Source organism: Sus scrofa, chromosome 14, assembly GCF_054392235.1.
Source record: "Sus scrofa isolate SSC_HxYL_T2T_F1_AM1 chromosome 14, Sscrofa_HxYL_maternal_Yorkshire_Landrace_v2.0, whole genome shotgun sequence".
NCBI classification, from domain to species: Eukaryota; Metazoa; Chordata; class Mammalia; order Artiodactyla; family Suidae; genus Sus; species Sus scrofa.
The window spans coordinates 111702003-111715285 of NC_139396.1; the positions used below are offsets into that span (position 1 = coordinate 111702003).

General features: G+C 46.2%; 1 protein-coding gene and 1 non-coding gene across 18 annotated transcripts in view; one reads left to right on the forward strand and one right to left on the reverse strand.

The window, feature by feature from the left end:
- WDFY4 (WDFY family member 4) overlaps positions 1 to 13283 on the forward strand; it is a 289400-nt gene that overhangs the window by 148661 nt on the left and 127456 nt on the right. For all 17 annotated transcript variants that reach the window (XM_084996485.1, XM_084996486.1, XM_084996478.1 and 14 more), the window contains 7 exons: positions 1473 to 1676; positions 2383 to 2497; positions 4019 to 4176; positions 7001 to 7239; positions 9052 to 9173; positions 10672 to 10857; positions 11580 to 11716. In XM_084996485.1, coding sequence (XP_084852611.1) covers positions 1473 to 1676; positions 2383 to 2497; positions 4019 to 4176; positions 7001 to 7239; positions 9052 to 9173; positions 10672 to 10857; positions 11580 to 11716 — 1161 coding nt within the window. The remainder of the gene's footprint in view (positions 1 to 1472; positions 1677 to 2382; positions 2498 to 4018; positions 4177 to 7000; positions 7240 to 9051; positions 9174 to 10671; positions 10858 to 11579; positions 11717 to 13283) is intronic.
- MIR9835 (microRNA mir-9835) lies at positions 8245 to 8342 on the reverse strand. The gene is given in 1 exon segment (NR_128522.1): positions 8245 to 8342. It is a non-coding gene; the product is annotated as a microRNA mir-9835 (primary transcript).

Sequence of the window (13283 nt, forward strand, 5' to 3'; positions counted from 1 at the left end):
GTCCTTTCCATCAGTCAGTTTAAAATAACACTAAATAGCCTAATAAAATTGAGGGGTGTGTGGTTTAAATAAAACGATCAGCTAGAAAGACCAGAAGATTTGCAAAGAGATAAAGTGGCTCCATGGGTTAATATCACCTAAAGCAACATACTAGGAAAGTAAGTAAAAAAAGACGCAATAAAAAGTAAAGGGAGGCCCTTTGGGCAGCAGGGTGGTGGCCCTCATCATTTCCTCCATCTGGAGAGAGTCAGGGCCATGAAGTGGACGGCCTGACATTCTCAGCCCAGATCCCACCTCGGCCTTTGCATCCGCAGGCCAGGCTCGTCATTTCCTGAGCCAGGGTTCCAGCCAGCAGCCACAGAGCACACTGTGACCCAGGACTCTTCCTCCCCATGCTCAGTACTTCCTGCCCGAGGGAGGGCCTAGCCCAAAGTCGCCCCCCAGCCTACCATGGATGACACGGGCCCCAGTTCCAGAGCTCTCATCCCCACACCTCCTCGCTTCCTTTCTCCTTGAAGTCAGCTCCAAAAGACCTTTGTTTCACAGAAAACAGCCTCTCTTAATGCAGAAGGCTGGTGGCCAAAAGGCTTCGATTTGCTGCGATTTTATATGGCATCTTTCCAGTCAAGGCCGCATGGAGCTAATTAATGCAGTCACCGCCTCCCTAGGTGCTGTTAAATTCATTTTATGGCTTAATTAAAAATGGCTGCATTAATTTTATGAATGAGCAAAGGGAGGTGCCAACAGATGATCTTGAGTGAAAAGTTCATGGGCCAAGAATCAGGAGTCCCTGGCTGTGTGTCCTTTGCTGTATCATTTGGCCTCCCAGCATCTCCTGGATGTATCCAGGCTAAGGGCCCCCATTTCATTTATCTCCCAATATTTTTTATAAAAGTAAAGCTGAAAAAGTGAAGGACAAGATGCTTCAGGGACTTGGATACCAGGACTGGCTGAGGTCCTACTTCTCTTTCCATCTGAGGGTCCTGTCTGTCAGTGTCAGCAGAGCCTGGCAGGCAGTAAAGGGCAGGGTCCTGCTGTTGAAGGTGGAAACCACCTCTCTTGACCACACACGGGGGTCAGGCATTACCAGATGCACCGGTTCTCACTTCATTCTCACACAGCTTTGTGAATTCCTTTTCCTCATTACTATTGGACTGATGGGGAGCTGTGGCTTTGAGGAGGGAAATGCCTTGCCAGGGACACATCCTGGGCTTCCTTGCTGAGCACTGCACGTCTCTTTTGCTGTGTGTTCAGCTTTTTTCCATCACTCCCACCCATCTCAGGTTCAGAGACCACAGCAGGCCACCTTATGAGCCCTGGGACTCCGGACAAGCTGCTTGCCTCCTTGGGGCCTCAGTTTCCTTTCACGTTAATGGGTTTGATGGGATCCCATCATGCACATCTCAGAGGTGGATGTGCAGGTGCTTTGAGGCAGGGAAGGCTGCTCATGCTGGGGTTCTCTTGTCTTTGAGGGGGCCATGACCGAGTCTGCCCAGAATATCAGCGGTCCCGAGGCCGAGACTGAAGGTGACAGCACGGTGGAGGGTCTACAGGTTCCTGCTGAGTCACATCCCACCCAGAAGCAGCTGAGGGAATTCATGCAGCTACTCTTGAGGGAGCTCCTGCTTGGGAGCTCCAATCCCAAGCAGTGGCTACCGCTGGAGGTGCTCCTGGAGGTAGGTTGGAAAGGGTGTTACTGGGTTGTGTGCTATGGGAGCAGGCCTGGGAGGGCCTGGGCACACTGAGGGCGGGGAATGCCCAGGGAGACCTGGGGCTGATCTCTGGAGAGGCTCCCCCAGACCTGTTGATGCCAGCTGGCTGGTGGTCAGGAACATCCCCTGGGACTTCAGTGACGGGTGGGAGGGGTCCTCTGGGAATTGCAGGTCCTGGCAGTGCAGGGAGCACACCAAGCAGCAAGCAAATAGATGAAGGAGGGCAGGTCTTAGCTAGGTCTCTAGAAGCAGAGCCTGAGGCAGGGATTTTGTGGAAGTGACTCACCGGGGGCGGTGCTCTCAGGAAACTAGAGAAGGGACAAGGGAGAAGCTAGCCAGGAAATGGTATCAGCCACAGCCTGGCCCCCAGGGGAGTTTTGCATCCCAGAGTCAGCCCCACCTTGAGGTACCTGCCGGATGCTGACTGTGGGACCCACCCCTCCACTCTCCCCCCTTGCCTTCTTGCTCTGGGAAGTGGGTGTTGCCACCTCGGTGAGGCAACTTGATCAGCCGAGGGCAATGCCCCAGAGGAGGGCAGCTGTGAGCTACTGGCAGCCAATACTCCCAGCAGCTGCAGTATTAGCATATGGGCCAGGCAGGAGGACCCAGTGGACACTGAGTGGACATGATGGCCGTGTGGCCTCTGCCTTAGACCAGAGTTTGCTTCCAGGCTTCCCCAGACAATGCCACCATCCAACAGAAGCGAGACTTCCAGTCTGAGGTTCTGCTTTCCACCATGGAAATATTTCACGTGACAAGTGGAGGTCGTGCACCGATGCTCAGAGGTGAGTGAGGGAGATGACTTGCTCCTCCTGTTTATGACACGCAGCTGCCGACAGCTGAGCAGGAAAGCAACATGCCTGCCAGCTCCTAATAACCCCAGGACCCTAGAGGAAGACTGACCTGCAGGACTGTGGGGTACTTTAGGAACCACAGGAAGCCACCCTACCCTCGTAGGTCAGTCCCTGCATGAGTCCACAACAAGCACTCACTACCCTGCCCAGAGACTCCAGGAATGACACACTTGCTACTTTCTGTGTCACCCCTGCCATTGCTGGGCCAATCAGAAACAAAGTCCTGTCCTCTGAGCCCAAATCAGTTCTCCTCTAGCTTCCAGAAGAATTGCCTCCTCCTATGAGGGGAGTTAAGATGTCAATTTAATGCTCTTCTGCTCACCTTTGACTTAGGTGCAGCATATGTTCCTTAAATGAATGAACCTGGATGAATATTCTGTCATTGCCCTAAGAAGTTCAAATTGAAACGTCATTCAAAACATTTGGTTCTAGGGAAGCTGTACCTTCCTGACAAAATTAAACAAAAGTCCTTTCCGTGGTTCCTGAGCCTGGAAATCCTTAGCGACATGACTTGTCCTCTGGATTCCTTCTTGCCCCCCAATACAGAAACGTTGACTTTTGGTCTTTCTGGAATGTCTGAGTGCAGTAGGGGAGTGGAGCGGGGAAAGTGTGAGCTTGGTAGCCTAGTTGTGAGCATGGCCCTGTCACTGGACAGCGGTGTTATTCCAGGCAGGGGCCTGACCCTGGGAGTGAGGATGACAGTCGGGGCTGACTTACAGGGTTGTTACAAGGATTAGCTGAGACCGTTGTGTCCACATCTGAACACAATGGCTACGTGTTGGTGAGCACAGATGAACGATCTGACATTTCAGCTTCATTCTCTGCCCCACGTAACAACAGGGCCGTGGGTCACCAGGACCATCTTCCCATTACCTTGTGCCTTTAAATTCTCACCTGCTCGTCTTCCAAATGGCCGCTGGAACAAAGGCTGCTCCTTGCCTCCTCCCCATTTGGTTTATATCACTCATCATTCAAGATCAATTTAATTTTTTTTTTTTTTTTTTGCTTTTTAGGGCCCCACCTGCAGCATATGAATGTTTCCAGGCTAGGGGTTGAATCAGAGATATAGCTACTGGCCCACACCATAGCCACAGCAACTCGGAATCCAAGCCACATCTGCGACCTACACCACAGCTCATGGCAGCACCAGATCCCCAACTGTGTGAGGCCAGGGATTGAACCTACAACCTCATGGATCCGAGATGGATTCGTTTCCACTTCGCCACAATGGGAACTCCTCGATTCACAATTAATAAATGAGTGTGCCTTGGGCACCTACTGTGTATAAAACCTCATTTTTAGAGCAACAGGTCACACAGAGGGTTACAGTGGGCATATAGAGGTGAAATAAATTGTGGCTGGTTACCTAGAGGGCTGGAGACTATTGTGGAGAGAAGGCAGTTCACGCTGATGATTTCTCAGTCTTGGTCTGTCACCCTCCCCACCCCCCAGGCAGTAGAGAGCCTCAGCCAAATGCAGAAGCTGCTGTTGCCCCTTCCCTTGCCAACATCTCCCACTTCACCCAGAAGCTGGTGGAGAAGCTGTACAGTGGAATGTTCTCAGCAGACCCCAGACACATCCTTCTCTTCATCATGGAACACATCATGGTGGTAAGAACCCCAAGTTGGCCATGGTGGTAAGGCTTCTGCTGACCTGCCAGGTGTCTGTATGACACACTAGTGGCTACTGTCCACTTGGCCCAGGTTGACCTGCTGTCCTTCCTGGAAACAGAGTCTGAGATGGGCGGGAGGAAGGAGAAGGACCTTTACTACTCCGGTAACATCTAGCAGTTGTTGAGCACCCTGCAGTGTCCTCACCTTAGGCCGCCTGAGATCCATCTCAGGGATCAAGGCCCAAGCCCTCTGCACAGGCACCGGAGCTTTGTCCCTTCCTAGACTCTACACACTTCTCTTTGGGGTTTTATTGTGAATGTTGGTTTAATCTTAATTATTGTATTCCTCATCAACAAAGGGTCAAAAAGGTCTTTATCCCAAAAGGCCTATTTCATTTTCTTCTTTAATATCTATCTCCATTTGTCATATTTGGGCCTTCCTGAAATTAAGGCAAGAGTCTATTTTTCCCTGGTCCTATTTTTCTTGCATGTGCTCTCTATCCCTTTCTTTCTTCAGATAGATCTACTTACCTACCCACACATGCCAATGCATGCTTATAGATACGCTGATGTAAGTGCGTGTGTGAACATTTGTACATATTCTTTATTGTACACGTGTACACATACGCACAAACGGAGAATCATACAACCCCCAAATTCTAGAGTCGAATCCTTTTTTAGGTCCTTGATACCCATTTCATTCTGGACACCTTTCCCGACAAGTGGCCTTCACTTTTTCTTTGAACCCTTCTTGTGTTAGGAGCTCTCTATGGTACAAGGAGGTTCACACCTGTGAATATTGGAAAACACTTTCTCCTACCAAGCTGAAATCTTCCCCCAGCAGTGCCTGCCAGAGGTCTCAGCATGTTGTCTGCAGCAGAATCCAGGAGAGCCCCTCTCCTTCCTCTTCATGCTTTGTAGAGTCAGTCACATCAGCGCTCCCAGTACCCTTCTGTCAGTGGAGTCCCCTGAAGACCCCAGGACTGGGCCCTGGCACAGATTCTGAAGTGATAGCTAGTCTGGCTGATGCACAGTTCCAGGCAATCCAAAAATAATGTGTTATCAAAGTTATTCAGGAATGACTCTGAGGAGAGAGAAATATCCCCTGTCAGCTTTGCGGGGATTACAGTCAAATTCTTGGGAGGTTGTGTTGAGAATCAGAGTAGCCACTGAGCTCCTGTCTGAGTGTGTTTGGACTGCTGTTACAAAGTACCATAGACTGGGTGACTTGGCAGCAAACATTTATTTCTCACAGTTCTAGAGGTTGGGAAGTCCAAGATCAAGGTGCCAGCAGATCTGATGTCCAGTGAAGGCTCCTTTTCTGGTTTTAGTGATGTTCTCCTTATTGTAGCCTCACATGATGGGGAGAGAGAGAAAGCACGCTCTCACTTGTCTCTTCCTATAGGGGCACTATTCCCATCATGAGGGCTCCAACCTCATGACCTAATTACCTCCCTGAGAGCCCATCTCCAAATACCACCGCATTGGGGGACTAGAGTTTCAACATATGAATTTGGGGTGTGGGGGAGAATACAACCATTCAATCATTAGCATCTCCCAAAGCAAATACTCAGAGCTAATACCAAAGAGTTGGTGCCTCCTGGGGCTGATGTGTCTTAATGGGGTGCCAGGTCCAAGGACTCACATTCTTCTCTCCTGCTTGCTGCTTGTGACTCTCACAAGTTTTTTTTTTTTTTTTTTTTTTTTGGCCACCCCACGGCACATGGAGTTCCCAGGCCAGGAATCAGATCCGAGCCATGTGTGGCCCAAATAAGCTGCAACTGCAGCAATGTGGGATCTTAACCACTGTGCCAGGCTGGGGCTTGAACCTGCATCCCAGCACTCCCAAGATGCAATTGATCCTGTTGTGCCACAGCCGAACTCTGACTCTCACAATTCTTAACCTCAGTTTGAAAGATGTGACCCATCTGAAGACAGAAGAGGATGAGGATAAGACCATGAACCCCAAATTCCAGCAGATTTAAATAAAACATAACTTCATTAGCATAAACACTGGCATTACCTATGAAATTAGAAGAGAAAAATCTATAACTAATGAATAACCTTTCTCATAGAATGAAACATTTTCACGTAATTTTTTTTCTGCGGATCTTTTCAGTGAAGCCAAAGAGATGGATGGCTTCAGTGTTAAGCCTGCAAATCAGGCCCTTCTGCCTTCTCCCTCTGAATCTCTCATGCACTAAAATCCATGGGACTCATGTCTCTTTTAGAAGGTAGAGTGGTTAAAAGCATGGCTCATATATCTGTTGTGGGTTTGACTCTCCCTGACCACTTACCTCCCAGACTCTCAGCCTTCTTATCTCTAAAGTAGAATAATCTTAGTGACTACTTCATGATGTTGTTACGATGTTTAAATGAGGCAATAGATGTAAACATATACAAATATATACAAAAGTACTGAGCATGATAATGGGAATATTTTACTAATCTATACCTGATAACCAGTATTAAGTCAATAAAATTTTAAAAAATTGGACACTATTAATAGCATGTTCTTACATACTGAATGTCAACCTGTTACCAATATTTCTAGTCCCTCTGTCTGCTTTCCATAGTATGATTGTGATAAACATTTAATTTTTTACACCAATTTTCAGTAAACCTAAACGTTTGAACTCCCTTTATTATTTATTTATTTAAGTATAAGCTCCATTGTAGAATTAGGTAGTCCTATTTGATTTTAGAGCATGTCACTTTTTGAAACACAGAAAAGTATCTGAGATTTATTGCTTTCACTATTAACTGAGTTGGTATCCAAACTGCAAAGTGTTCACGAGTATGTGTATGTGTTTATGTCACAGGTCATCGAGAACACCTCTTCTCAGAAGGACAGTACCATCAGTGCTTTATACAGCAGTTTAAATAAAGTCATTCTGTATTGCCTCTCCAAGCCGCAGCAGTCCCTTTCTGAATGCCTCAGCCTTCTCAACGTCCTGGGCTTTCTTCAGGAACACTGGGACATTATCTTTGCCACCTATAATTCCAACGCCAGCTTCCTCCTGTGTCTCATGCATTGTCTTCTGCTGCTCAGTACAAGAAGGTTAGAGCCGCCCATTTGCTTCCTTGCCCGCCAGTGCTCAGTGCAGGAAAGAAAGCTTTAGAGGGATACTTAATTGAAGTTGATCAATTATAGATGACACAATCTTTTTGTTTATTTGGTTTCCCAAATTGTGTGCAGTATCCAATAATATGGTAAGTCATCCTCAAACCTGTCCATGCGAATGAGCAGCTAGAATCATCATGAAATAATAATTTACCCTATTTCCATAATTCTCAGGCTGTAAGATATTTCATTGATATAATCAGGGTGGGGGAGTGGGCAAAAACTCCAACAGTAAATATATATATTGATTTTATGATGCAGCCATATTTCAGAAATAGTAACGTTAGTAAATGCAATCTTTGAATGGGAAAATATATAATAAATTAATCATGTAAGCCAGGAAACATGCAATGTGTGATATAAAGATATCCATAAGCCTACTTGTGTAAGAGATACTCATAAAATAAATTAGATAAGCTTATTTAAATCCTTTTCTAGAGGCTCAAGTTTTGAAAATATGTTATTTTTTTGTGTATGTGCACTTTCTGTCTGTTGGCAGTATGCACATATCATGTATCACCTGTGCCTTGGCATCATATGCTTAAGAATAATCTGTCTTATTAATAGAAACCATGTTGAGTTCTACTATGGACTATGAGATAATAACATTTTCCCATTGTCCTTTTTCTTAAATGCATTTATCCCACTGCAAATTATTTTTGATTACTTGAAAAAAAAAATCCCCCAAAGCCTGTTGAGTTGACTGTTGAACGTTACATGAGAGTTGACTTGTCTTAAAACACTCTGGAAAGCACTAGAAAACACTCTTATCCCAGAGTAGGTACTCGCCTTTTTATTTGTTTGAAATTAAAGAATCCATTTTCAGAGTATGGATTAAATTGGGGAAGTTCTTTTTTTCTTTTATGTATTTCAAGAATTAGGCCCTATCAGCTCTGGAAGCATTGGTAGGAGGAGCAGAATTCTAAAAGCAGAATTTATGTGCTTGGAGCTCTGTCCTCCTCAGATCCCTCTAGATAGCAAAATGGCCTCCAAAATCCAAAGACTTCGTCTAGAAATTTCAAGAATGGACATTCTCAAATGCTGGTATTTTTTTTTCATTTCCTTCTTTGTCATTTTTGGTTCAATCCAAAAACGTACTGAGTGTCTACTCTGCTTGGTTGAGTGAGGGCCTCATAGGGCCCATGAACATGAACATGACCAGGAGCCCCAGAGTACATGGTCCATGGGGATTCTCATATGTAAACAACCGTGCCCCACGTAGAACCAGCTGTATGATGTACGGGGTTCTGGCAGAATGCAAATGCAGAGCCCTTGTTTAAACATTCCTCAGAATTTCAAGATGGTGACAGCAGAGCCCAAGCTCAGGACCCCTCTTAGTGCACACCATGTATGACCACATGGATCACAGGCTCGTGAAGCCAGCCCTAGCCCCATTCCACGCAGGAGGAGATCAGTGCCAAGCAAAGACAGAGTTCAGTGTCTTGTGAGTCTGCAAAAGGAAATGACAGATCTCATAATGGGGAAAATAGGAAAGGGTTGAGGGGGTCTATTAGGGGCCTGGATTGGATTTAATAAGGTAGGAATAAAAAGAAGGCATTTTTCTTATTTTCTGGAATGCTCTGTATAATATCTGTCATGGAAGTTGTCATAGGTGTTTGCTTTAACCTGACTAGGTAGGTTTTTTCATATTGATATGTAGTGAGTTTGCAGGGTGATTCTTGTAGTAAAGAACAATGGAGTGATCCCAAAGAAATTGGAGTTTATACTGAACAATCTCTTGTCCACTAGTTATCCAGAAGGATTTGGACTGGAATCCAAGCCTAGAGTTACTCCTTATCATCAAGTCTTTCTTTCTCCAAATGAAGAATCGAGAGAAAAAAGAGAGGAAGACTTTCCAAGCTTGAACGATGGTACATTTTATTTGTTGTTTATTTTAGGGGGAGTAGATGGATAGTGGTAACTGTTAGGGTTGCATTCCTCAGTTTATCCTTCCTAAAATAAGGAAGCAAATACTACTAAGAAGATTCTTAAAGGCCAGAAGAGGTCCTTGGAAATCCCAGAACGACCGAATAGAGCAAGGTAACCTGATAGAGAATGAAAATGGAATGATGTTTTTATCTTAGAAATAGAATGGATGGATGGATGGATGGTTGGATGAATCAATGGATGGAAGGAGGGAGGGAAAGTTCTGTGGGATTTGGTTAGACTAAGAACTTAGTGTACTAAATAAAATAGCAGAGGACCTCACTGTAAATTGATTTCGCTTCTCAGGTAGTCTGATATGGAAACTGACAGGCCATTTCACTCAGTTCAAGCCATTACCTAGTTCTGTCTCAGCCTTCTTCTCTAGAAAATGGGAACGGAGTAAAGAATCTCATTACTCTATGAGATTTTTGGCCTAATGGAGTTTATTCTTGGATTTGATAAAATCAGGTCAAGTGAAAGGTATTGACAATTTGTTTTAAAAAATGCAGCCAGATCCGTGAGTTTGAAAGATTGCTCCCTCTTGATCCAGGAAGCCCTCATAGCCCTTCTTCTATCACTTTAGTTTGCCGACTGTGCTGCTTATACTTTGTGATACCAGATGGTAACAAAGACCTTTATTTTTTAGTCTGATAGGTGCCCAAAGCCAGTGTTCAAAAACTTGAGAGTTTAAAATTTACTCTGACAGTGTTAATTACAACATGAACATTTGCATCTAGGGATTGAACTAGTAGGGTGAACTGAGCAATGTCCATCCCCCTAGTGAGAGAACAGACTGTAGATGCTGATACTAAAGAGATAACCCAGTGACCCAAGGGAGCTGGGCACAATGTGGGGCATTATATTTGTGGGGCATAGCAGGTACAACTGGCTTTGTAGATTTGTCGCTTTCTTTGCAGTTCCAGGACACTGAGATGGGTAGGTAGTTGGAAGCATGATTCAGTGCCAGGAGAGAGGACTAGGACTGGCTTGGTTCCTGGGCACCTGGGCACAATCTTAGGTTCAGTGTCCATTCTCTTGAGGGGTCAACATAAAAGTCAAGGTCAGAAGGAGCTGTTTCTAGGGAGCTATTTTGATACCTAGAGCTTACAGGAGGTATCTCTCTGTTTGGTATCTAACAGAATTGGGGGTGGGAGAAAGAGGCTCACTGAGCCCATCAATCATGTTTTCCAGCTCTGGACATGTGAGGTAGGACGACTTGGTGGTGGAGGTGGGGGAGAGGCCCAGCTCATATGGGTGCTGGTAGCATCATTATTAGTCCTGTGGATCTCCGTACGTACTGACTTCTCTCTGACTGGAGCTTGCAAAGCTGGTGTGATGTTCAGGAAGGATGCGCCTAAAAGCAACCATGATATGCCCTCTCCTGGCTTTCTCTGGTAGAAGCACTGAGGCTGTCCTGACTGTGTGATATGCTCTCTCTGTTAGTCCAGCACAACATCCAAAAGGTGGTGCGGACTCTCTGGCAACAGCTCGTGGCACAGAGACGACAGGAACTGGAGGATACTGTCAAGATTGATCTTTCTGTGAAACCGGGAGAGAGCGAAGTGAAGATTGAGGAGGTCACCCCACTCTGGGAGGAGACGATGCTCAAGGCCTGGCAGTACTACCTAGGTATGTGTCCACTTGGCTCCAGGGAATGGAACTTTTGAGTCTCATAGACCCAAGGTTCCTCCAGGGTTTCACTCACGGCTCAGAGCCTTTTGTCCCAGACCTTCTCTTTCACCCCTTTGATGGGTGGGTTTACATCATTGAAACCTCATGAATCTTTGCTCACAAAGAATGAATGCTCCTTTGCATCTTAGGTGAAAGGAAGGCCAGAGGTGCCAGCCAAGCAAGCAGATTCTAGTAATTTCTCAGAGGGACGGGCCACCACATTAGAGCTCTAGCCTAAACTCTGGGACTTAGGGTTCTAGGTCCTGCCCTGATATTCACCTACCAGGTTTGAAACCTTGTGCCAAGTCATGCAGTGACCTAAAGCCTCAGGTTCTTCATGTACTAAGTGAAAATCTTTATCCCCAAGATATGGATGTCCCTCACATTTTATCAGTTACTCAAAATTTTTACCCTTATATTAGCATAGGAATAGCCATGAGTTCATTTTATTTTCAAAGAAGTCATTGCTTTCAAACTATGGCTTATATACCTGTGTTAAGTCTTTCAGCATCATGGAATTCTCAGTGATTCAAGCTTATAGCCTGGGCTATTGCTCTTATTGGAGGCAGGCACTGGGCTTGTGCCTCTGTCTGGCTCTTTGAAAATCAAGCCAGCTGTAGAAATAGCATGTGTTTCCCTCTTAACTTCACCTCTGACAGTCTTTGTTTCCTTCTCCCCAGCATCTGAAAAGAAGTTGGTGGCCAGTCGCTCGAATGTGGGACACCACAGCAAAGTTTCTTCATGGAGTGGAAGCTTGTCCTCCGCCATGAGGCTGATGCCTGGGCGGCAGACCAAGGACCCTGAGTGCAAAGCAGAGGTGAGTCCAGACCCCCATGTCTTAGAGAACATCAGGCATTTGCTTCAAACCCCATGTGTCATGTCTTCTCTCTCCATGACCACTGGATATGATCTAATTCCATGTTCTTCTGAGCATTTAAGAGAATGCATGTGGCTACCTAGGGGAATCAGGTCTTAGGTTACTCTAAACCTGAAGTGAATGTGGGCTCCACTGGAGTGCCAAGAGCAGCAGTTCCTTATGGCATTAAAACTCAAACCAATCCTGTTCCCAGTCTCCTTTTGAGTCAGGTGTGCCCAGAAGGCCCTAACCCACAGCTCATCCGGAGCTGGGTGTGTGGGTGCAGCAAAGGGGGACAGGAATGCTGGTGCCATTGTCAGGAGATGATCCTCCTGACTGCGTGGAGCTGAGCCTTTGGGGTTTTCTAATCCGTGTCTCTAATGCTGCATATCGAACCATCTTAAAACTCAGTAGCACCAACAGTGATTCTTTTTTTTAATTTTTAAATTTTTTTTTTGTCTTTTTGCCTTTTCTAGGGCTGTTCCCACGGCATATGGGGGTTCCCAGGCTAGGGGTCTCATTGGAGCTGTAGCCACCGGCCTACACCACAGCCACAGCAACGTGGGATCCAAGCCGTGTCTGCGACCTACACCACAGCTCACGGCAACACTGGATCCTTAACTCACTGAGCAAGGCCAGGGATTGAACCTGCAACCTCATGGCTCCTAGTCTGATTCATTAACCACTGAGCCACAACGGGAACCCCCAAGTGATTCTTTTGTGATCATGGATGCTGTGTAGTGAATCGAGCACAGCAGGGTGTGGGGATGTTTCTGCTTCATGATGTCTCTGGGCTCAGCTGGAGTTATTGGAAAACTCACTTACATATCAGGGGATTGCTGCTGGCCCTAGACCAGAATACCTACACGTGGCTTGTCTATGTCTGAGCTTCCTCACAACCTGGTGGCTGGGTTTCAAGGGATAAATTTCCACAGGGAGAGGAAAGGAGAGAGAGAGAGGTGAAGGCTGAATTGCCTCCCATGACCCAGCTTCAGAGTCTCCACATATCATCTCTGCTGCAATCCTTTGGTCCAGACAGGCACAGGGTTCTGGCCATGTTCAGATGGAGGGAAGTAGACTCTACCTCCTAGAGGGGAAGTGGCAGGGTCTGTAAGAGCATAAATGACTGGAAATATGGCTGAGGCTCTTTTTGGAAAACACAATTTGTCGTATATTCTAATGTGGGCTCAGTGATTTACCTCTAGAGACAGACTGTGTCCATTCAGTAGACATGGCCTTAGGATCAAGAAAACTTGGGGAAGTCACTTAATTCCCTGAGTCTTTATCTCCCGACCTCCACGATGGGACAAATAACTGGAGGAAACCGTGGAAAGGGCCTCTCTAGGGAGGGGGATAGATGGTTGACAGACACATTACACACTTACTACTCTCTGCTCATGTCGCTTTGGAAAGTGAAGTTGACTCCACATCCCACCTGAGCTCTGCTGTCAGCACGGTTCTATTGTCCACTGTGGTCACTGTGGTCAGGGCCTGATGTGGCAGGGAGCAGCTGTCACCAGATGCTGGG